This window comes from Fusarium oxysporum, chromosome 7 (genome assembly GCF_000149955.1).
Source record: "Fusarium oxysporum f. sp. lycopersici 4287 chromosome 7, whole genome shotgun sequence".
NCBI lineage: Eukaryota > Fungi > Ascomycota > Sordariomycetes > Hypocreales > Nectriaceae > Fusarium > Fusarium oxysporum.
The window spans coordinates 3,938,903-3,960,633 of NC_030992.1; the positions used below are offsets into that span (position 1 = coordinate 3,938,903).

Below are 21,731 nucleotides of genomic sequence, written 5' to 3' on the forward strand. Positions count from 1 at the left end.
TTAGGTTCGATAATGTATCGCGCGGTGTCTTCCAGACGCTCAGGTTCTCGTCGCTGTCTGGCAGAACTGACTGTAATTGACTGAATGTATCCTCCAATACCATGACTTGATCATTCAAATATCTATTTATCAAGCTACAGATACCGATACGAGGTCCAAGATAGGAGTTACTGTAACGAAATCACTACGGCTGCGACACGAACCAACAGGGAACATAAACGTCAACCTCGAGCTAAACAACATGTCGTCTTCGACCTCGCAGCAGATTATGTCATTCCACATCATCAAAATCTTATCGGTAAATAGGCCCGACGAGTATTAGACCATCTTCCAATTCTGAAATCTGGGGTATTGGCCGGAAGTACGGGCTTGAGAGACACTCCGTCCGTAGGATTCTCGAAGTGGTGTGTTGTTGGTGATGTGACATTGTGGAGGTGGATATTTAGCCGTTAAAGAAATGGATCGACGGGATCGAAATAAGCATTTCTATTTGCGTATATCCGTATAGCCGCCTCGCTTGGAAATATGTCAATTGTTGATCCAGGTGTATCGTCTTGTGTTATTCTCCGGCTGGGCGCAAGTTATCAATACAATGGCAGGCATTCAAGATTGACGAATTATCTAGATTGTAGAATCACCTTTCATACCTGTCTTCGTGTCAACATATTCTGAGTCAGTCTCACTTAATGGTGAGCAAATACCACCTCACCCATCGCCTAACCCCCATACGCAGCATCCAATCTGAAGCTATTCGGGAAGCGGACACTTGCAAACCCCGTAGACCACTCAGACCACTGACTTTAAGCTCACGCCACCAATTCTGTCAAGACAACGCTATGGTTGGCCTGATCTCCTGAGGTCAATTGGTCACCTGCAACCCTTGAAAAGCGGGCTGCCAAATGATTGGTTTTCAGTGGGTGATCCCTGTAACTCACCCCTGTAATGGCTTTGCTGATGGAGGGTCAGATCTGTCCGAGTAACTCAAAGGCCCCAGGTTTTTTACGTTTTCGCATTTCGGTTTCGCTATTCTAAACGCGAGCTGCCGCGTGTTTGAACGACTAGGTTTGGATGGTGATTGTATAAGTATCTGGTCGTCTTGTATAAAGAGGGATCGTGTAAAGTGATTATTTTGTAGCTCAGGAACTGAGACATTGAAAGAAATGAACTGGGTATCGTCATAAATGCAGGCAAGTCATCCACCAATGTCTGCCAAAAGGTCCATCCCCAAAGAAAGACCTCAACTCCCATGAAGTCAAAGCCCCAATTGCAAGAAACCGGGTCTCAAGAAATGTGAAGCTTCATGCCAGGAAGACTTCAATGTCAAACAACAAACCGACCGACCATCCATATTTTCTTCGAGAACTTATTCGCACGAGAGAACGACTCCAGGTGTCCATCACTCTGCTTCTGTAGGCGACGGCTCTCTGCTTCTCTTCCTTTTCAAATCATCACCGTCGTGTAAACTCAGAGGTGATTCTTCGCGTTGATTTGGCGGACTATGCTCTGGTGTTGGAAGTCTTATGCAAGTACAATGCCTGAGGAGTTCTTCGCATCTCGCAAGCCTTTCCAGAAGATCTTGATTCGGACGTCTGCGCTTCCTTGGCGGAGCTGGTAAACTTGGAGTGCAGACTGTTTTGAGCTATCAAGCTGTCAGTATTTGAATCATTAGGACTTTTTAGAGCGGTTTACCCTTATGCAATTTGAACACGGACTCTTCCGATCGCATTTCTTTTTCCTCTGTTGGCAGAGCAAACATGAGAGCACTCTCTTGCCCGTCTTCTTCGGCTCCGAATCCACTGACGTGTTTGTAACTGTAGGGCTCAAGTCCGTAGACTCATCCCTATGAGAAACAGGACTCGACATTTTCGTATAAATTTTACGATAATTATCTTTTTACAATATCTCAACTCGCATCTCATGAGATGTCGATGTCGACTTTAAAAGCATATAGCCCAAACTCTGACCCTCAAGGACTAGGGTGAAGACGATTGGGTAGCAGATCATGCAACAAATCCATGTCGGAAAATGGGGTGCCACACTCGGGCAGTCGGGCTCGAGACGCATCCCGAGAACTCTCCACAACTTCCCGAGGCGAGGGGTGGCATACCGGGATATTGGAACTTGGAGATGCGGGTAATTTTGGTGAACATGCGATTCGGGAGACGCAGTCTGTCAAGAGTCCGCTTGGCCGACTTAAAAGGAGGTTTATGTGTTCATCATCACGATACTGAAGCTTTATTTCCAGCAATTCGTTTCAGTTTTGTCTTATTGGAAATTGTGTTGATATGAGAGGCTGAAGCGTATTGGGCATCAGATCATTATGAGTCCACTCGCATGCAAGTCGCTTGTACTCAATCTCTAGATTTCTGAATATCAAAACTCTCGACTTATACTATCTCTATCAAGAAGCAAGTAATCAACATATCTCATAGTACTCAAGAAGATACACAGGTCAAGCAAATCAATCATGGCATCAACTTATATGGGCGGTGCCTCCGTCCAGCCAGCACCACTACCTGGACTGGAAAATGTGACGACAAATAATCAGACTACTACCTCAACTCATGACACTCAAGCCCCTGTGAATCCAAGTTCAGACACAACTCCTACCAACTATTCTCAAGACCACATGGCCTCCCAGGACGAAACACCAGCCAAATCCACCACAGAAGATGAAGAAGACTCGGAACTCGAGCGCAGACACAGCATTGTCCGCGACTTGGCACGCCAATACACCAACCAGAGTCAAATGTCTGCTATCAGTGGCAATCCCTTTACAGCAGATGAAAACAGCCCCCTGAATCCCAGAAGTGACAAGTTCAGAGCGTTGGCTTGGGCAAAGGCTATTTCGAAATTGCACAGTGAAACTGGCTTCACTAATCGCAAAGCTGGTGTTTGCTATCAGAACTTGAACGTGTTTGGATATGGCCAGCCCACAGATTATCAGAAGAACGTGGCCAATATCTGGCTTGACGCCGCTTCACTTCCACGACAGCTGATGGGGTATGGAAAGACTAGGATCGACATCATTCGAGACTTTGATGGTGTTGTCAAGAACGGAGAGATGTTGGTGGTATTAGGTCCGCCTGGCTCTGGCTGCTCTACATATCTCAAGACCATTTCCGGTGAGACAAGTGGTATTTACATCAACGATGATGCATACTTTAACTACAGGGGTAAGTCAATAGGCATAAAGGGGTTTTGGACTGGCTGAACATCATCAGGCATAACGGCCCATGAGATGCACACCCGCCATCGCGGAGAAGCAATCTACACCGCAGAAGTAGACGTCCACTTCCCCCACCTCACAGTCGGCGACACCCTCGACTTCGCCGCCCACGCCCGCGCCCCACGCTCTATCCCCGGCGGCATCGACCGTGAGACCTTCATCTCGCACTCCCGCGACGTGGTAATGGCCATGTTCGGCATAAGCCACACGGTAAACACAAAAGTCGGAAACGAGTACGTCCGCGGCGTATCCGGCGGCGAGCGCAAACGCGTCACCATCGCCGAAGCCTCCCTCAGCGGCGCACCGCTGCAGTGCTGGGATAATAGCACACGGGGCCTTGATTCAGCAAATGCGGTTGAGTTTTGTAAGACGTTGAGGCTGCAGACGCAGATGTCTGATACGGCGGCTCTGGTGTCGATATATCAGGCCCCGCAGGCTGCTTACGATATCTTTGATAAGGTTGTTGTGTTGTATGAGGGAAGGCAGATTTTCTTTGGGGGAACCAAGATGGCGAAGCAGTATTTTGTTGATCTAGGTTTTGAGTGTCCTGCGAGACAGACGGTGCCGGATTTCCTGACGTCGATGACGAGTCCGCAGGAGCGAATTATTCGAAAAGGGTTCGAAGACCGTGCACCAAGGACACCAGATGAATTCGCGGCAGCGTGGAAAGCCTCCCAAGCCAATGCCCTTCTCCAACGAGAAATCGAAGAGTATAAACGCGACTTTCCGATCAATGGACCTGAAGCAGAAGAGTTTAGAGCGAATCGACGCGCAGCGCAGGCTAAGAACCAACGAAAGAAGAGTCCTTATACGTTGAGCTACTGGCAGCAAACGAAGCTCTGTGTCTGGCGGGGCTTCAAACGCTTGGTTACAGATCCGACTATAACGCTTACGCAGTTGTTTGGGAATTTCATCATGGCGCTAATTGTGGGGAGTGTGTTCTATAATATCGATCAGACGACCGCGAGCTTTTTTCAGAGGGGTGCTTTGCTTTTCTTGGCTTGTCTTTCGAATGCGTTTTCTAGTGCTCTTGAGGTAAACCTGATATCTCCATCATATCCACGGCTTTGGACTAACAGTTCCAGATTCTTACATTGTATGCTCAACGACCTATCGTCGAGAAGCATGATCGCTACGCCCTATATCATCCATCGTCTGAAGCAGTGGCTTCTATGCTCTGCGATATGCCCTACAAGATCCTCAACGCCTTCACATACAATCTAACACTCTACTTCATGACCAACCTCCGCAGAGAACCGGGCCCATTTTTCTTCTTTCTTTTCATCACATTCCTCGTCACGCTCTGCATGTCCATGATTTTCAGAACGATTGCTTCTGCGTCTCGAACACTCTCTCAAGCTATGGTCCCCGCTGCTCTTCTCATCCTCGCGTTAGTTACTTTCACGGGCTTTGTTATCCAGATTGACTATATGCTTGGTTGGTGCCGATGGATCAACTACGTCAATCCGCTTGCGTATGCGTTCGAATCACTTATGGTGAATGAGTTTCATAACCGCAAGTTTGAGTGCAACTTGTTCATTCCTACGTATCCTGATGCAGCGCCTGAGAATCGCGTTTGCTCGACTGTTGGGGCTGTACAGGGTGAACCTATGGTTTCAGGGGACAGGTATATCAACTTGTCCTTCTCATACTACCATGCGCACAAGTGGCGAAATGTTGGTATCGTCATCGCTTTTACGCTTCTTTTCCTTGCGACATACATGTTCTTCGCCGAAACCGTCAGCGCAAAGAAGTCAAAAGGAGAAGTTCTTGTTTTCCGTCGGGGACACAGACTTGCAAAGAACAGAGTTGATGCAGAGTCCAGCCCAGCAGGTCGCGTGGCTATTACTGAGAAAGAAGGCTACGGAGAAGGACAGCCGTCAAACTTCAAGTCAACGAGTGTCTTCCACTGGAACAACGTGTGCTACGACATCAAAATCAAGAGTGAAAACAGGCGTATTCTTGATAACGTAGCCGGATGGGTCAAGCCCGGTACAATGACAGCTCTAATGGTACATCCCCCTTCTACTCCCACCATTTTCAACACTAACAAACCCAGGGCGTTTCAGGAGCCGGTAAAACAACCCTCCTTGACTGTCTCGCAGACCGCACAAGCATGGGCGTTATCCATGGCGACATCCTCGTCGACGACAAACTCCGCGACGCCTCCTTCCAACGCAAAACAGGCTACGTCCAGCAACAAGACCTGCACCTATCCACAACAACAGTCCGCGAAGCCCTCAACTTCTCCGCCATAATGCGTCAGCCAAAACACATACCGGTAAAACAGAAGATCGCATACGTTGATGAAGTCATCAAGATGCTCGACATGCAGGACTATTCTGAGGCAGTCGTTGGTGTTTTAGGCGAGGGCTTGAATGTAGAACAACGGAAACGATTAACAATCGGTGTTGAACTCGCAGCAAAACCGCCAGTTTTATTATTCGTTGATGAACCTACGTCGGGATTGGACTCACAGACTTCATGGGCCATTCTAGACCTACTGGAAAAGCTGGCTCGTAGCGGACAAGCTATCCTCTGCACCATCCACCAACCATCAGCCATGCTCTTCCAGCGCTTCGACCGCCTACTCTTCCTAGCCAGCGGAGGAAAAACAGTATATTTCGGAGACGTTGGTGAACATTCCCGCACAATGACTCGCTATTTCGAAGCCCACGGCGCAGAGCCATGCCCGCCCGAAGCAAACCCCGCAGAATGGATGCTGGAGGTAATCGGCGCAGCACCCGGTTCCGAAACGAATCTCGACTGGCCGCAGATCTGGAAAGATTCCTCCGAATTCGCTGCTGTGCAACAACACTTGCAGGAACTATCTCATCATAGGGTTGAGAAGAGTCAGGATGAAGATCCGCATTTGTACGATGAGTTTGCTGCTACGTTTACGACGCAGTTGAAGTATGTGACGACACGAGTTTTTGAGCAGTACTGGAGAACGCCTTCGTATATATACTCGAAGGCAGCGCTGTGTACGCTCGTCGCATTGTTCATTGGCTTTTCGTTTTATCAGGCGCCCAACACGGCGCTTGGACTGCAGAATCAGATGTTTGCAATTTTTCAAGTGTTGACTGTCTTTGGACAGCTCACGCAGCAACAGGTAAGCCAAAGTCCCTCGAATTTGTTCTAACTTGAGCAAGACTGACTGTTTAGATGCCGCACTTTGTCATTCAACGAGATTTGTACGAAGTCCGAGAACGACCCTCCAAAACCTACAGCTGGCAGGTCTTCATCCTGAGTCAAATCATCGTCGAAATCCCATGGAACACCCTCATGGCTGCGATTATGTACTTTTGCTGGTACTACCCCATCGGTCTATACCGCAACGCCGAACCCACCGATGCAGTAGCTGAGCGCGGCGCCCTAATGTTCTTGCTCTTCCTCGTCTTCATGCTCTTCACCTGCACCTTCACCGATTTCATAATCGCAGGGTGCAGCTCAGCCGAAACAGGAGGAAATATCGCCAACCTGCTCTTTATGATGTGTCTCATATTCTGCGGTGTTCTCGCACCACCGAACAGTTTCCCCAAATTCTGGATCTGGATGTATCGCGTCAGTCCCTTTACATACCTCATATCCGCCATATTGTCCACCGCTGTGGCGAATACAGAAGCTGTCTGTGCGCAGAACGAATATGTTGTTTTTCCACCGCCGGAGGGTCAGACGTGTGGCGAGTATATGCAGGCGTATATCAAGAGCGCGGGAGGTTATCTTGTGGATAAGAGCAGTAATAGTACATGTACGTATTGTACTATTGGGGATAGTAATGTGTTTTTAGCGAGGGTTCAGTCGCGTTATGATGAGCGGTGGAGGAATTTTGGGTTGATGTGGGTTTATATCATCTTTAATGTTTTTGCGGCTTTGGCGCTGTATTGGCTTGTTAGAGTCCCGAAGAATAAGAAGGGGAAGAAGGAGAAGAAGGAGTGAAGAGATTATGAGACAGGCAATAATGGGAGGATCACTTTTCTTGGTTCTGTATATCATGCCATTACTATTTGAAGCTTAATTGATAGCGCGCTTGTCATAATCGCTAGTCATCACCGTCCCGTGTCCATCTTAAGCTTCTCGCACAATTCAATGCGAACAGAACTAAATATTCTTCAATTCTCGGTGTCCCATAACTGCTATCTTAAACTCCAAGCAGCTCAAGAGTTCCATGGTCGACAATACAAGCAGAGTATCTCTCTGCCATGGCGAATACCACCTCATCTGGCTGCATAGTCTGAGGAGTCATAGCCCATAGGAAGCCTTGCATACTATATCGTCGGTAATCATCCCACAGATCCTCCCTTGTCAACTTCGGCCCTCCCTCTTTATGCAAAGCCTCCAAATACGTATCAACCAGACTTGCTTCATGTTTCCGTCTATCCTCAACAGTTAGAGCACCCGTGAGGAAGTAAGCCAAGTCAAGAACCGACGGTCCATACTGCAGACCCTGCCAATCGATAAACCCAGGAGTGCCATCATTCGCAATCAGTGTATTGCCGACATGGTCATCGCCATGAATCAGTGAGTAATACTTCTGATCCGCATCTGCATGTTTCCAAAGGGCCTGAAAAGCCTTGCGTACGCGATCAGGGTCAAGGAGCTCCTTCGCAACAGGCGGCCGAACCTTTTCGTCAAAACGTGCTCCCCATGGCGCAGGCTCCAGAAGCGCAAGGATAATGTTTCGAACAGGGTTCTCCAGCTTTGATCCGTCTTTTCCAAAGAGCCAAGGATATTCTTCTTCCTTAGTATTCCATGTCTTTGCGTGCAGACTGGCGAGTTGCTTTAGGGCTTCTCCAACACGCTCAGGTGCCCATGGTTCCAGGGGAGTGCCGAAAGTAGCTTCGCTTGATACATCTGACATGATGAAGATGCCTTGCCCGTTGACTGTATCTGTACCTGCGAACCAGATCTTGGGAAGAAGCATCGTCGTCTGTGGAGCGACATGATAGTAAAACTCAGCCTCGCGACGATAAGTTGGTAACATCTGAGGAACCGTCTCACGAATTACCGGATTAAACCCCCCCTTCAGGACAACCCTACTAGGAATCTCCGTTTCAACACCATCGCCAAAAATGAGGTCCACAAAGACTTTGGACGAAGTGCCGTGTATAACAGAACTGATCTTGAAGTCCTTCACCGCAACGCCAAGAGCTTCAGATAGCCACTCAGAAGTAACCTCGTCCGGCGTTAACGGCAGCGGCTTTTCACTGTCGAAATTACCCCTCGGGCTTGAGATCCCGTGACAAGGGAGTTAAACATCGTGATCAATTGTTTAAAAGGAGGATACGGGGAGAAAAAGTGGTGTTGCTTTTTTGTTGCATCAGCCAGTAACGTGGATTATATACCCTTGTCGGGTCCTCATTGCAACCCGCTTATAGCAAGCTTATCTGCAAGGCACTACTCGCTTGTAGCTGTTCGTATCAGCTCCTTGCTAGGTGGGTTTCCCGTCCAGTTGGAGGCCTGGTCCGTTGTAAGAAAACCGTTGGTTCACCCTTGTAAAATCTGGCCGGGAGTTACATCCGCCATTTCGTCAGTGGAACATGTTTCATCGTCCGAGATATAAAGTTTACGCTAGTTCCTTCGTCACCAGCTCAGGAAATACAACTCATGCCACATTCTGCATGTTTCTCTTGTCAACCAGGGTTCTTGTATAGTCAGATCATTAGCTCTGATGCGGTTGTCAACTAGACAAGACTTGGACAAAGAAAGAACCATTCTACGACATTCCAATAATGCCTTTAGCAAGAATCCTCTACTAGAATGGTTGCGAAATTTCTCTGAAGCAAAATTTATCCCGCGGGAATATTGGGTTGATATTGGGTTCACAGGTGGCCAGATCCTGACACTGATCGCCGTTAACCTAACCCCATACAGGGTGCAACTCGCTAGGGATGGTGCATGATACCAGAAATGCAACAGCTTATTCAGGAGTCACTCATCATGAACACGTCCATTCTAATGCCGATGTATCCTTCAGAAATTGCCGTCTGATTTGTGCTGGCTTGGCACTAACGGCCCTGCTTTCCAGGGGCTTGAGAACTCTACATTGTCGCATCGGCTTGGCTTTACGAAAAATCCTTACAATGCAACATCACATCAAATCCAGCTGAGCCCTTCAGCCAGCTGTAAATGTGATCTCCTTCCCGCTTCTCTCAATACATTTTGGCTTGAGTTAAAGTCTTCGGCGTCATGGCTACTCTCGATCCTGGGGTGAATATCTACAACACGTCCGTTGTACCGCCGCCAATTGGGCAGGAGTCCAATTTTGACAGGCCGCTCTCCGACGTGCAACTCGCGACAATCACGGTCTTTGCAGTCACGTACTTTCTCGCCACGGTCTCTCTCGCTCTTCGATATGCCACAAGTGCGCTGGTCGTTAAGGAATGGGAACTCGATGTCGTGCTCATCACGCTCGCGTGGGGAACGGCGTTGGGCTACTTTATCTCGGTTTGCTTCATGATGAAGTACGGATGGGGATCGCATGCTTGGGACGTCTCTCTTGCGGATATGGTTCAGTATAACAAGGTACGTGAACTAATCTCCTGGATACAGTCGTTCTTTGCTGACAATGACAGTACCTCTCTCCGACGACGTTAACGTACATGTGGAGTCCGACCCTGACGAAGCTCTCGATTCTCTCCGTTCTTTATCGCATCAGCCCGGCGCGAGGCTATCAGATCTCGGTCTACGTCATTGCAATCGCGTTGTTAATATATACCATCACCTTCACCGTCCTACTCTCAGGGCCTTGCAATCCAAAAGACGTTGGATCGGGTGTCTGCTTAAACAATCTAGCCATCTCCCAGGTCGTCTTGAACATCGCGACCGATTTGTCGATCATCATTCTCCCGCTTCCCACGTTACATAATCTTCAAATACCATTTCGCCAAAAGGTTGTCGTCGGCTGTATTCTTTCTATTGGATCTGCGTACGTATCTACAGTTTGACTACGATACAGAGACATGCTAACTGAAGCTGCAGGGTTCTGATCGCATCCATCGTCCGAGCCCCTTACGTCCACATCATGGCCACCAACCCCGACTTCACCCGGAAACAAGCCGAAGCCGGCGTATGGTCCCTGGTCGAACTCAACATGGGCATTGTATGCAATAACCTGATGCGGCTGAAGCCGTTCCTCAGAACATACCTTCCCAGAGTCTTGACCTTTCTCGGTCTCACAGCGAGGTCGAAGCCTCAAGGAGAGAACCCTTCGAAATCCAGCGGGAACTGGAGGGGCAGGCCTTCTCACAGTTATCAGCTCAACAGCTTAGAGCATGAGGATCCCCATCATAAGAGTTTTAGAAAGGAGCCTTCAGTGGATGAGGCTGCTTTTGGGGACTTGGACAAGGAACCATCACGCCATAATGGTAGCACTGATGATATACTTAGATCATGACAATTATCCGCTGTTCCAGAAACTACAACAGCTATTTACAAGAGTTCACGAAGGTGTTCAAATAGAAACATTGACTAGCCACCCTTTCCGATAACGCGACCCTCCCATAGTACTCCGACACATGCAAATCCTGAACACCATATTTTCGTTATAACCCAAGAGCCTCGGTTAGCTTGAGCTTCCGTAACCAAGACACGCTCTGCCTATCGAAGCTCCCAAGGCTGCCACGAAATGACTGCCCAGCAGTTTATTCTTTCTCGAGGCCATCGTCGACTTGAAGATACATATCTGTAGAAAGGCCTTGTTGGCCTACCCCATAGATTTGATCAGGCTCTATGGTACCATCTAGTTCCCCTCTTCCAGTAAGTCCCAGCTGAGATGCAGGAAGTACAAGGCTTTGACCAGTTGTGAACGCCCTGCCCTACAACCTCGGCGGTAATGACGTTACAGGTGAACCAGCACCCGGTCTTCATTGAGAACGCGCGGGTTAGGGTTGAGTGACCACATAAAAAGTGGTTGGTGTTCATGATCCAGACGCACATTGTGAGTTTTATGTGAAGTCTGTTTGAAACGGCAAAAGCTGGCTGATGAGATAGGAGGGGAAGAAATTGCCGGCAGCTGCGCAAGCCGAATAAAAGGTAATAGACAGATGTGGCTATTGTCTATATCGCCGAGAAGTGAATTGTCGTCGGTATAGCTCTGAAAAGCTTGAATGATGAGAAGCAACAATCAAGATGAGTACTCGCGAGATACTGTGCCTTGTTATCTATGTCCCAGGTTGCGCGTCGCATACGAAGCCAAGCCTGATGGCTCCCTCATATGCACGATATCACACCTGACTGAGTCTGACCAACGTGTTGGCTGAGTTGCAGATACAAGAAACAAGGGGTTTGAAAAGGATGTCCAAAGTGCAGTACATAACAACCGTGATACCAGAAGCCGCAACTCTGACTGCTCATGGTTACTGTTCGGAATAAATTCTCCGGAACAAAAGTGAAGGGCTTTTCACCGTATTCCGTATTAGGAAGGTTTTATGATATGATGCTTACTGATGACGCCTCCAGAGCCTCGTGAGGCATAATCCTTCCCATTGGCTCTTGTTCCGAAACGACAAATAATCCATGTATATAGGTAAGCAAGGCGGAATCCGACAGGGCGAACGGCTGTCCACGTAAGCCGTGATCGGGTCAGCATTACTGCTGTGCCACTTGACAGCCTGAAAATGCAGATTGATAACTGAGAAGTTGGAGAAACGTTAATTCAGCTACTTGTTTGGTCATGAGCTGAGAATCCTACAGATGCAGGGATAGACACTCATTGGCTGGGTGGCGTTGCCTCACTCGAGAAGTAGGACACCATGTCAGCATCGCTTCCAAAGAATGAGGCCTCACTCAATTAACCGAGACAAATGTGTGGTGTTTCTTAATTGATATTGGCAAAAGTCTCTATCGCCCCCATCGCTGCCTACTGCCAACTGACATATTCACGCAGCCTCACTCCATCCATGGCTATGGAAACATAGCCTTCAGGTTGGTATGGTATGATCCGATGATGAGGCGTCAATATTAAAGCCCGAGGGATTTTGTCTTGAGAATGCGACGCTGGGCTTTATGTTCCAGTCGCGCGGAATGGAAGTTAACCGAAGGCCTGTACAGTTCGGTGAAATCATACTGACTGCGACGCCTCTCGGCCATTGCATCAACTGCCTGAAGATCGTTCAGATAGCAAAATAATGAGGAGTTTAATGCACGAACCAGGCCTTAACGGACGGGGACATAAACAGCAGTGTAAGTGTTAGCCAGCAGTATAAAAACAGTGCACAGGGACTCAGAGAGCCAGGATCGATTTCCAAGAAAGGATATTAGAATCTCCAATTAATTACTATTCTATTCTATTCTAAAAACCTCTAAGCATCTAACTTCATCTAGACATTGGATATCAACGCTAACACCCAAAAGCGCCATAAGACGCAAATCATAATTCAACCTGTTTTGTCCGTCTTGGATTGCATTTCGTCTATTTGTTGGAGGACTTGGGCTTCCAGAGAACCCAAGCAAAAGTGATACACAGCTTGAGGAACGCAGCGATCCAAAGAGCTCCAGCAAATCCAACCCAGGACTTAGACAAGAAACCACCGGAAACAGCGCCAGCGAAGAGAAGCACAGCTCCAGTGGCTCTTCGGTTTCGATCGGCATTGTCGTTGATAGGCGCAGTGAAGAGCTTTGCGTCGCTCATCATGTCGCAGTACAAACTTGTCAAGACAATAGTCGGCATGGCGTTGTACTTGAGGACACGACTGGCGACGATTTGGCCTGCACTCTGGAAAGCGAGAATGATGATGGCGGCGTAGTCAGTTGCTGGGAACGAGTCCTGGACTCTCTCGATAATCCATCCGTCTTCGTGCACTGTTTCTCTACCATGAGGATGGTTATAGACTGCACCGGTTGTAGCGAGGATAGCTACGAGACCAGTGAGAAGAGCCTGAATCAAGAATGAAGTGATAAGAACCCATCGCTTCTGAGGTCCGAAAAATCGGTGGAAGCTTGAGAAGAAGAGAGCTCCAAAGGCGAAGCAAACAATAGCGAGAAAACAGCGAGACCATGCTTTTCCAGGTAGGTTTTCGGGTTGATGACTGACGCCGAGACCAACAAAGATTGTGTTTCCTGCAACATGTGAGTTTGAGTTTTGAGATATCGATTGAGGCATATGAACTGACCTGTTTGCATACTGACGAAACAGCCATACATGTTGAACGCAGCGCTATCAACGAGACCAGCCACGAAGAAGCAGATGAGCAGCAGAATATCACCCCATCGCGTATCAATCTCCGTCGTGAATCTGCTGGCCACAGGGCTCTTGGACTCTCCCTTTGGCCCAGCTTCGGGGTTATCGCTACCAGAGTCGGGCATATTGACCGAGATGCCAAAATTTTCGGAGCAGCTGCCGAAACGTACTTCCTCTCAAAAAGTCGTTTCCAACGTCGATAACGCAGTTCGTTTCAATTCAACGGTCGCAAGAGTAATGACGTCTTTGAAAAAGTGAAAATATTTTTTTAGTCGACGCCTCGAAAGTTATTTTGAAAGGGAGGAGAAGAAGAAAAAAAGAGTCACTCCTTTAATCGGGATGACGTGCTGGGTGGGCCCACTATTATTGGGAGCGAAAATTGTCTGGGCTGAAAGAGATTAGGATGCGGCGATTTCGGCTCTGAATTGCTTCGCCAAGAAGGGTGCACAGACGATGCGTACGTGGACTAGTCTGGGCAAAATATTGTTAATGGGCTCTGTATAAGTGGATAAGGCGAATTATATATGTAAAAAAACGTTATTCATAAGCCAAAATTACAGCCTTTCCTTTATTTTTGATAGCTACAATGGAGTGCAATCATATCATTAAATGTCAAAGAGAGAAGAGATGCCAAGGTGCACTGCCTCGGATCAATGGGGCGCCTTCTATTGACAAAACAATACCAAGAATCGCGTACTGCCAAGCCGGCATTTGGCTTCCCATTCCGAGATCAATTTTTCTAGGCACTTAGACGCCGCATATCCAGCCAAGACGGACGAGTTTCGAATGGTTTTAATAAATTTCGAACTGAGCTCTTGACTCCCTAGGAAACGTGACTTCTCGTTTGTATCAGCTTGAGAGAAGAAGTACTTTTCCAAGCTTGCAAGCAACTGCAAGTGGCTTGATTCAACAGAAGAATAGTTCAATACAACCTGATCCTAGCTCAAGACGGGATACTCTCTCAAACAAAACCCTTCGATTCTTTATATTCAGTGCAGCCTTACAATATCAAGTTTTGTAGTTGTCTCGTGTCCATGAACTTACCCTATAGAACTGTTGTGGCGTTTCGCCATTTCAACAACCACTTTGAAATATCCAGTTTTACCATGCGACAACGCCAATGGACCTCCGAATGGAAGTCTCGAGATGTCATAAAGGTTTATGCAAAGCCTCATAATCGATTTCCACGACTTAGAAATCCAATCACTGACATTTCGTGTAAAGGCAGCCACATGTGGCGCAGCAACTAGCACAAATGTTTTATGCAGGCAAAATTTAGAGGCGGATTTCTTCTTCTGCACATCAACTCATGGCTCTCTCGTCATGTCGAACCCCGCAAACTCACAACCCGATAGCTTAATACAAGCTGAAAAATGCAAAGAATACTGGGAGTCCGTTGATTCCGACAATAATGGAATGCTTGGTGGTGTTTTATCCGTCATGCCCTCCGTTTCCCGCATCGATCTTCAAGGCTCACGCACGTTTCTAGCAAGATTAGGGATTGGTATCAAGAGCGGTAGACAGAAGATACCGAGAGTTCTCGAGGGTGGGGCGGGGTAAGTGTTCTTATCCGACGGTTAAGAAGGAACTTGCTGATGGTGAACTTGATAGAATTGGTAGGATCACAGAAGGACTGCTTCTCAAGCTTGCAGACCAAGTTGACGTCGTTGAGCCCGTGGTCAAATTCACAGAAACCCTACGCGGCAAGCCTGGTGTAGGAGAAATTCACAACGTCGGCCTTGAGAAATGGGAACCTAGCGAGGGAGCGGTATACGATCTTATCTGGATCCAATGGTGCATAGGACATCTCAACGACGAGGAATTGGTGCAGTTTCTGGAGAGGTGCAAATCGGTGCTGGAGAAGGAACATGGCCTTATTGTGTTCAAAGAAAATTTGAGTACATGGGGCCAGGACAAGTTTGATGAGCTTGACGGCAGCGTCACAAGGTGAGATATCTGACTGATTTTCTGGGGGGTTGTTTACTGACGAGTGATAGGGAGGATGAGAAGTTTCAGCAGCTCTTCAAGAAAGCGGGACTGAAGCTGTTGAAATCGGATATGCAGCGTGGATTCCCAGTTGTCAAGAACCGTCAGTTATTACCGTTAAAGATGTATGCTCTTCGACCGGAGCAATAAATCACAGCAGCGTCTTCTCTCGGTTATATATCATTTCGGCGAATGGAGTCGGCGTCCACCAGAGCAGAATTGAGGACTCAAGGTGCACAGTGCGAATCCAAAATGCATTTGTTTGGCTGGCTAAGTCTCAGATGTTGATTTGTAATGTTCTTGAAGCGACAAAGGTGCTGCCAAGCCAACAGCTCAAACGCGACAACCGCCATTTTAGACCAGTGATTGGTCATGAAGGAAGCGCAACCAACCAACAGCTGTTTCAACAGAACGCTCATTGTCCCTTTGGCTTCAAGGCGTACATTTTAACAGGCAGCAATGATTTGGGAAATCCGTTTTGTAACTCAGCTCGTACAATCGCCAAACCAGCCTTTTCGAAAATTGCTCTAAAGCCCTCATCCGTCCTGATTGCACCATCAGCATGAATCCTATAATGAGGCTGAGACTTGCAAACGTACCTTGTTACACTACTGTCAACTTCATCATATGTATCTTCTCCCGAAGTACTCAGGTTCTCCTTGACTATAATAATCCCCGCAGGAGCTAAAGCTGAAGCGCAACGTTCGAGATATTGGATGAGCAGAACATCAGGTATTTGGCCAGCGCACCATTGTGTCCAGATCAAATCATACTGCACGTCTTGCGGCTGCCACTCCTGCAAGCCAATGTTGTGAATCTGGCCTACACCGGGTGTATCTACCAAACCAGCGGTGAACTTAGCAACGGGTTCAATGATATCCACAGTTTCAGCGACATCAAGGAGCAAGCCTTTAGTGATTCTACCAATTCTACATAAGATAGTCAGCTAAATGTGAAGTTGTATGTCTAAAGGTTTACGAACCCAGCTCCGCCTTCTAACGCTCTCAAAACCCGGGGTTTGCCAATCCCCAGCTTAGCTAGGAAAGACCGCGAGCCCTGTAAGTCGATCCTCGACACGGAGGGAAAACCGCCCAGCATGCCGTCGACACTAGCAGCGACATTTTGCCAGTAGTTCATCGCCTCATCCATTGATATCAATGAATCGGGAAGTGGATGTTGTACCATGTTGAATGTTTATACTGGTGTTGTCTGCAGTCGAAAAAATTACAGTATTCCAAGGGAGGTTTTTCTCGTACAGCCGGTTGAACCGGGTTAAAAATAGCAGAGGTTTAAAATGCCTGAGGCAGGGTTACTAACTATACTCCACTGGGGTAGAAGCGAGATCCAGACTTTGGTCTAAACTCACCGACAGATGGAGACTAATAAATACCTCTCGCGCCGTAGAGTGAGTGGAAGGAAGGATGTTTTTGGGTGCTATTACGTGAGACGCGTAGGGCTTAAGGTCAGAAAGGGTCGAAGTCTATTTTATTGAACGTATGACATTCATTGACTGAGAAAGAAATTCTTCTCAAGGTGTAACGTGATGTGATCTCATAGCCATACCCCTGTCACGAACACCCAACCGGGGCGAAGTTTAAATCGAATATGACTCCATGCTTGAAATATTGGTTTTGAATGCTTAAATGTGAATCTGACCATATTATAGCATATATCTGTATCGTGTCCTCATTACCTGCGCTGGCAGCATAAAGTATAACCTTATGACCAGCAAGTACTTAGTATGTGTCTCAAGGCCTATTCAGTTTGACTGTCTACAGTCTTTACAGGCTGATACCGTCTCCTAACACCGATGACTGAATAGCATTACTGCGAGTATACTGGTTCAAAACGGCAGTATGAGAATTTTATATACAGCTTTTATCCTCAGGCTTGTATTTCACGGCCCCAAATGATGACCATCCCCCCAGAGAATCTGGCTTGGCAGTGGAATAGTGAATGCTTAGCTAAGACAAGAAACAATCCCTGATAATCATGTTTAATCATTCCAATCATTATTGTAAAGATTTATAGACTGACTACCCCGTCATACTTGGGCCTCGGGCTTTTGGCCATAAACAACATGTCTAGAAACTGTCAGCACTTCCTTCTCACAAGCTTAAGGGTCACTTACATAGGCCACCAAGCGTGAATGCGTCTGTCCTTCATATCCGTCCTAACCTTTGCCAAAAACACCTCAACCTCTTCAGGACTCCACCCCAGCCCTCTCGTGAAGAGCACCATAGAAAGACCCGACAGCTCACCAGCGATGTTATGATTACACCAAAAGCCTGAATCGTCAGCAAAACTCTTCCCCCAGCAGTAAATAACATACCAAGTTCCTTGTAATAGGGATCAGCAGGCCATCTATTAGTCGGCCACTTATAAACCACCTCCGTAACATTGACAAACCCCGCATCAATCATCTGCTGCTTATAAAATTTCGCACTCTCCGCCGTGCGACCGAATTTATTCGTCGCTTCGATCATGAGGCTGGACCACTGATCAATGTAAGAATCCTTTTTGAGAGTACCGTCGTCGCATTGTGCGGGGAATGTTATGTCTTGGCATTCAACCCATCCGCCGGGACTCAGAGCGTTGAAGGATTGGGTGAAGAATTTGGGAAAGTCACCGATTGAACCGGTCATCATGCGGGCGAAGATGAAGTCGAAGTTGTAGGAGAATGTCCACTCGTCTTCGAGGTCGTCGACTTGGAACTGGAGATTTGTGGGGAGGCTGTATTTGTCAGTGAGAACAAGCTGAATTATCAAGTTGGAAGGCGTACAAGTTGGGCTGAATGGGACTGAGATCAATGCCGATGACCTGGAGATGTTAGTATTGATGTGACGAGTGACATAGGGTCTTGTACCTGTGTTTCGGGGTGAGCGTCGGCAAAGTCAATCGCCCATACGCCAGTACCTGTTCCGGCATCAAGAGCGCGGCTCAAAGGCTTGTCATCTCCAATCGGACTAAGATAAAGCTTTCCGCCAAGGGTGAGCGTGAACAAATGATGTTGCAGATCTACCCCAATCAGTGCATGCTCATGATGCCCGTATAAGCTCACTCACCTAAACGTTCTTGCTCAGACTGATGAGCACGATGTTAGTAGGCAAGGTAATTCAAAAGACACGTGCGCTTCATACCGAATCATTGGGGAGTACATAATTGACTGTAAAGGTTAGCGACATGCTTGGAATGAGTGAGATCAACATACTGGACTCTCTGAAAGCATGGTATGTTCTTCCGTTCTCGGTGCGATAGGCCATGATGCTTGAATTGATTGACGCTGTACTGCTTGCAGCATCATCCTGCGCACGTCAGCTCAAATCACAAACGATTCTAAGTATTCCCTACCCCGATCGCTGAATCGTCATCAGGAAAATCCTGCTCACTCTAAACCACGTTAATTCAATTCCCATCGACAATCTCAATGCCGAACCTCAGCTTGCAGCGCGCTCTCATCGGTCGTAGGCGCCTGTCTATCCCCCTCAGTCACGGTAGCAGTCGCAGCGGTCTTGAGATCCGCAACATCATCGCCCCCCTGCTTCTTCTCAGGCTCTGTATCAGCTGTCATGGTCACCCGTCAAGGACGTTGCGTTGCGTGTTGAGAATCGGCAAAGCAGACACGTTCAAGGTGAACAAAAAAGGTCAAGATTTTCCCCCTCATCTGGATAAACAAGATAACGTGCCGAGCCGCGCCTCGTTACTGGAATAAAACGTCGCGGGCGCAGAGAAAAGTAAGCACAGCTGATGTGGCTTGTGGCTGGCATGTTAAACCCGTCACTTTCTCGACTGACTTCGGAATATTTCTCTTTTCAGGGCAATGGTTGACCTTGATTCTCGGACCATCGAACCTAAAACGATACCCTCTCTCCGATCCCAGCGATCGTATCTCCCGGGCTCCGCGGTCGATGGCGTTGAAACTGGGATGAAAGAGCATGGACTTTAGTGGTGCTCTCCCGGTCTAGAAGGTCTAGCGCTGAGTTTAGTCCGCCAAAGATTATGTGGAGGGGCTGGAACACAGGAAAGCTTCGTTTGCATTCGCTGTCTTGCCGAGGCGATGAATGCAATGTAATGCATGATCATATGCTAGTGAAAGGAAGGGAACATTAATGATCCTCTTTGGCCTGAGAGAATTGTTTCTTTTTGTACAGCCAAGTCCCCACAGGCTCGGCCCGCTGGTCCCTGATCGCAAACTGCACCCGCGAACCAACAGCTTCAGCGCTCGGCGATATAAGCACCGGTAATTGTTGAAGACTGTTCTTGGCAGCACCATCATGGCTGCAGCTTCTCTTCTTCATCGTTTGCGCGATGTTTTTGGTGATGTTCGTCCATCAATCGCAATCGCGGGGCTGCTTGTAGTCTTCGTGACACTCTGGTCTGCCCTCTCAACATTGCGACAGTACAACCGCCTCCGCGAATTTAAAGGCCCTCGCCTAGCAGCCCTCTCAAAATGGTGGCTAATCAAGAAAGTCGGCGGTGGAAGAGCATACCTCGACTTTTGGGAGGTCACTAAACAATACGGTATATTCCCCCAGCAATCGCACCACCATCGCAAGCTAACACCGCAAAGGCTCAATTGCCCGAGTCGGACCCAACGATCTTCTCACCGACGACCCAGAACTAATGCGCCACATCCTCAACGTGCGAACCGAGTATCGGCGATCAGATTGGTACGACGGCATGCGCTTCGATCCAGGAAACAACAACATTCTCTCGTGGCGCGACGAAGACGAGCATTTTAAGCTGCGCTCTAAAATGTCCGCTGGCTACGGCGGTCGCGAAGTGGAGAACCTCGAACCAAAGATCGATAAGAACATACTCTCCTTCATGAATCTCCTGGGACAATACGCAGATGAGAAAAAACCCGTTGATTTTGGGCGGCGCGCTCAGTTTTTTACACTGGATGTCATTTCGGACCTGGCGTTTGGTGAACCGTTTGGGTTTCTGGAGACGGATTCGGACGTGTACAAGTATATCCAGATCACGGAGGAGACGCTACCAGCTGTAATGGTCACAACGGTTATTCCGTGGCTGGTTAAAGTACTGAGTTCGCCGCTATTCAAAAGTCTTTTACCGTCGGAGAAGGATAGGCTTGGGTTTGGAAAATTGATGGGGTGAGTATGATGGTGTTCAATTGACTTGGGTGAAAGTGCTGACGGATTGAAGAATTGCGAAACAGGTCACGGCTGAGCGATTTGGGCCGGATAAGAAGGTTCAGAAAGATATGCTTGGGTCTTTTGTCGCTCATGGTCTTACCCAGAAAGAAGCAGAGTCTGAGATCTTGTTGCAGATGTAAGTGCATCTTCTCAATTGGTGTCATCGCTAATAATTGCAGTGTCGCGGGCTCAGATACAACAGCTACAGCCATTCGCTCGACCATGCTTCACATCATAACCAATCCCCTCGTATACTCCAAACTCCGCGCTGAAATCACCGACACAACATTCTCAGAACCTATTATTCCCGACTCAATCGCTCGAGATCTTCCGTACCTCCAAGCCGTCATAAAAGAAGGTCTTCGCATCTTCCCCCCCGTCGCAGGTCTTATGTCCAAACAAGTCCCTCCGCAAGGCGACACCTGGAAAGGAAAATTCATCCCTGGTGGTACTAAAATCGGATACTGCGCCTGGGGAATTTTCCGCCGTGAGGATATCTGGGGTTCAGATGCAGGAGAGTTTCGACCGGAGAGATGGTTGGAGAGTAAGGGTGAGAAGTTGAGGGAGATGGAGAATGCGCTGGAGTTGATCTTTAGTTATGGACGTTGGCAGTGTTTGGGGAGACCCGTTGCTTTGATGGAGTTGAACAAGGTCTATGTTGAGGTAAGTTTGCTGATGATGGGAGAGGGACGAAGCTAATTGTGTGCAGTTGCTGAGACGGTTTGACTTTGCGATTTGTGATCCTACGAAGCCCTGGACTGTGTTTAACTGTGGTATTTTCTCGCAGTCTGAGCTCATGGTTCGCGTTCATCGCAGAGACTGAATTTAATGACTATGTAACTGCGGTCATGGAGGTATATACAAAGAAACAAATGAGCTTTTTGTAGCATGACACAGTTAAGCTGGCAAGGGATATTTTTGGGAAACATTCAGATGGCTGGGTAATAGTAAAGCTGGAGAACAAACTGTCAAAGAGCTCCAAGAGTAATACAAAGAGCGGCGCAGCATTGATTGAGTTGAGTGTTCTTAAGGAACTGTCAGGTTTAGGGATATTACATCAAGTGAATAAGAAATGTTAACATATTTTCACAGAATATGGGGAGAGTACAATATATCCCAAAAAACCAAATTTACATTCTTCTTCTTATACTAAGAAACTAGTAACTATTTAACTCCGTAC

The 21,731-nt window shown here is 47.7% G+C and overlaps 9 protein-coding genes across 17 annotated transcripts; 4 read left to right on the forward strand and 5 right to left on the reverse strand.

Moving 5' to 3' along the window:
- Positions 1–60: 60 nt before the first annotated feature.
- Positions 61–2,002, reverse strand: FOXG_10674 (uncharacterized protein). Its single transcript, XM_018390137.1, has 2 exons — positions 1,690–2,002; positions 61–1,639 (listed from the first exon to the last, which is right to left on the reverse strand). The coding sequence occupies exons 1-2, from the start codon at positions 1,861–1,863 to the stop codon at positions 1,397–1,399; spliced, it is 417 nt and encodes a 138-aa protein (XP_018248530.1). The 5' UTR covers positions 1,864–2,002; the 3' UTR covers positions 61–1,396.
- Positions 1,014–7,384, forward strand: FOXG_10675 (ATPase). 3 transcript variants are annotated; one of them, XM_018390139.1, is made up of 6 exons: positions 1,014–1,649; positions 1,818–3,176; positions 3,225–4,264; positions 4,315–5,241; positions 5,289–6,341; positions 6,395–7,384. In XM_018390139.1, exons 2-6 carry the CDS (start codon positions 2,468–2,470, stop codon positions 7,166–7,168), a joined length of 4,503 nt encoding a protein of 1,500 aa, XP_018248532.1. In that variant the 5' UTR covers positions 1,014–1,649; positions 1,818–2,467; the 3' UTR covers positions 7,169–7,384. The 3 variants fall into 3 exon arrangements, with proteins under 3 accessions (XP_018248532.1, XP_018248531.1, XP_018248533.1); XM_018390138.1 differs by having other exon boundaries at positions 1,014–3,176; XM_018390140.1 differs by having other exon boundaries at positions 1,818–4,264.
- FOXG_10676 (uncharacterized protein) lies at positions 7,024–8,536 on the reverse strand. The gene is made up of 2 exons (XM_018390141.1): positions 7,204–8,536; positions 7,024–7,108 (listed from the first exon to the last, which is right to left on the reverse strand). The coding sequence occupies exon 1, from the start codon at positions 8,211–8,213 to the stop codon at positions 7,371–7,373; it is 843 nt and encodes a 280-aa protein (XP_018248534.1). The 5' UTR covers positions 8,214–8,536; the 3' UTR covers positions 7,024–7,108; positions 7,204–7,370.
- A 421-nt stretch (positions 8,537–8,957) lies between these two features.
- On the forward strand, positions 8,958–11,690 carry FOXG_10677 (uncharacterized protein). The gene is made up of 3 exons (XM_018390142.1): positions 8,958–9,754; positions 9,805–10,157; positions 10,211–11,690. The coding sequence occupies exons 1-3, from the start codon at positions 9,419–9,421 to the stop codon at positions 10,623–10,625; spliced, it is 1,104 nt and encodes a 367-aa protein (XP_018248535.1). The 5' UTR covers positions 8,958–9,418; the 3' UTR covers positions 10,626–11,690.
- A 757-nt stretch (positions 11,691–12,447) lies between these two features.
- On the reverse strand, positions 12,448–13,969 carry FOXG_10678 (uncharacterized protein). Its single transcript, XM_018390143.1, has 2 exons — positions 13,342–13,969; positions 12,448–13,288 (listed from the first exon to the last, which is right to left on the reverse strand). Exons 1-2 carry the CDS (start codon positions 13,532–13,534, stop codon positions 12,642–12,644), a joined length of 840 nt encoding a protein of 279 aa, XP_018248536.1. The 5' UTR covers positions 13,535–13,969; the 3' UTR covers positions 12,448–12,641.
- A 727-nt stretch (positions 13,970–14,696) lies between these two features.
- FOXG_10679 (uncharacterized protein) lies at positions 14,697–16,343 on the forward strand. Its single transcript, XM_018390144.1, has 3 exons — positions 14,697–14,965; positions 15,021–15,356; positions 15,407–16,343. Exons 1-3 carry the CDS (start codon positions 14,733–14,735, stop codon positions 15,543–15,545), a joined length of 708 nt encoding a protein of 235 aa, XP_018248537.1. The 5' UTR covers positions 14,697–14,732; the 3' UTR covers positions 15,546–16,343.
- Positions 15,459–16,866, reverse strand: FOXG_10680 (uncharacterized protein). Of its 3 annotated transcripts, none has more exons than XM_018390147.1 (4): positions 16,762–16,866; positions 16,378–16,693; positions 15,995–16,324; positions 15,459–15,940 (listed from the first exon to the last, which is right to left on the reverse strand). In XM_018390147.1, the coding sequence occupies exons 2-4, from the start codon at positions 16,578–16,580 to the stop codon at positions 15,811–15,813; spliced, it is 663 nt and encodes a 220-aa protein (XP_018248540.1). In that variant the 5' UTR covers positions 16,581–16,693; positions 16,762–16,866; the 3' UTR covers positions 15,459–15,810. The 3 variants fall into 3 exon arrangements, with proteins under 3 accessions (XP_018248540.1, XP_018248539.1, XP_018248538.1); XM_018390146.1 differs by having other exon boundaries at positions 16,746–16,866; XM_018390145.1 differs by having other exon boundaries at positions 16,378–16,866.
- Positions 16,867–17,142: 276 nt separating this feature from the next.
- On the reverse strand, positions 17,143–19,490 carry FOXG_10681 (uncharacterized protein). Of its 4 annotated transcripts, XM_018390148.1 has the most exons (10): positions 18,832–19,490; positions 18,747–18,785; positions 18,607–18,700; positions 18,536–18,561; positions 18,461–18,479; positions 18,262–18,413; positions 18,178–18,215; positions 17,728–18,128; positions 17,527–17,683; positions 17,143–17,479 (listed from the first exon to the last, which is right to left on the reverse strand). In XM_018390148.1, exons 1-10 carry the CDS (start codon positions 18,964–18,966, stop codon positions 17,440–17,442), a joined length of 1,101 nt encoding a protein of 366 aa, XP_018248541.1. In that variant the 5' UTR covers positions 18,967–19,490; the 3' UTR covers positions 17,143–17,439. The 4 variants fall into 4 exon arrangements, with proteins under 4 accessions (XP_018248541.1, XP_018248544.1, XP_018248543.1 ...); XM_018390151.1 differs by having other exon boundaries at positions 18,607–18,785; XM_018390150.1 differs by having other exon boundaries at positions 18,747–19,490.
- Positions 19,491–19,507: 17 nt separating this feature from the next.
- FOXG_10682 (uncharacterized protein) lies at positions 19,508–21,704 on the forward strand. Of its 2 annotated transcripts, XM_018390152.1 has the most exons (5): positions 19,508–19,916; positions 19,966–20,509; positions 20,562–20,687; positions 20,731–21,214; positions 21,261–21,704. In XM_018390152.1, the coding sequence occupies exons 1-5, from the start codon at positions 19,670–19,672 to the stop codon at positions 21,372–21,374; spliced, it is 1,515 nt and encodes a 504-aa protein (XP_018248545.1). In that variant the 5' UTR covers positions 19,508–19,669; the 3' UTR covers positions 21,375–21,704. The 2 variants fall into 2 exon arrangements, with proteins under 2 accessions (XP_018248545.1, XP_018248546.1); XM_018390153.1 differs by having other exon boundaries at positions 20,731–21,704.
- The last annotated feature ends 27 nt before the right edge of the window (positions 21,705–21,731 follow it).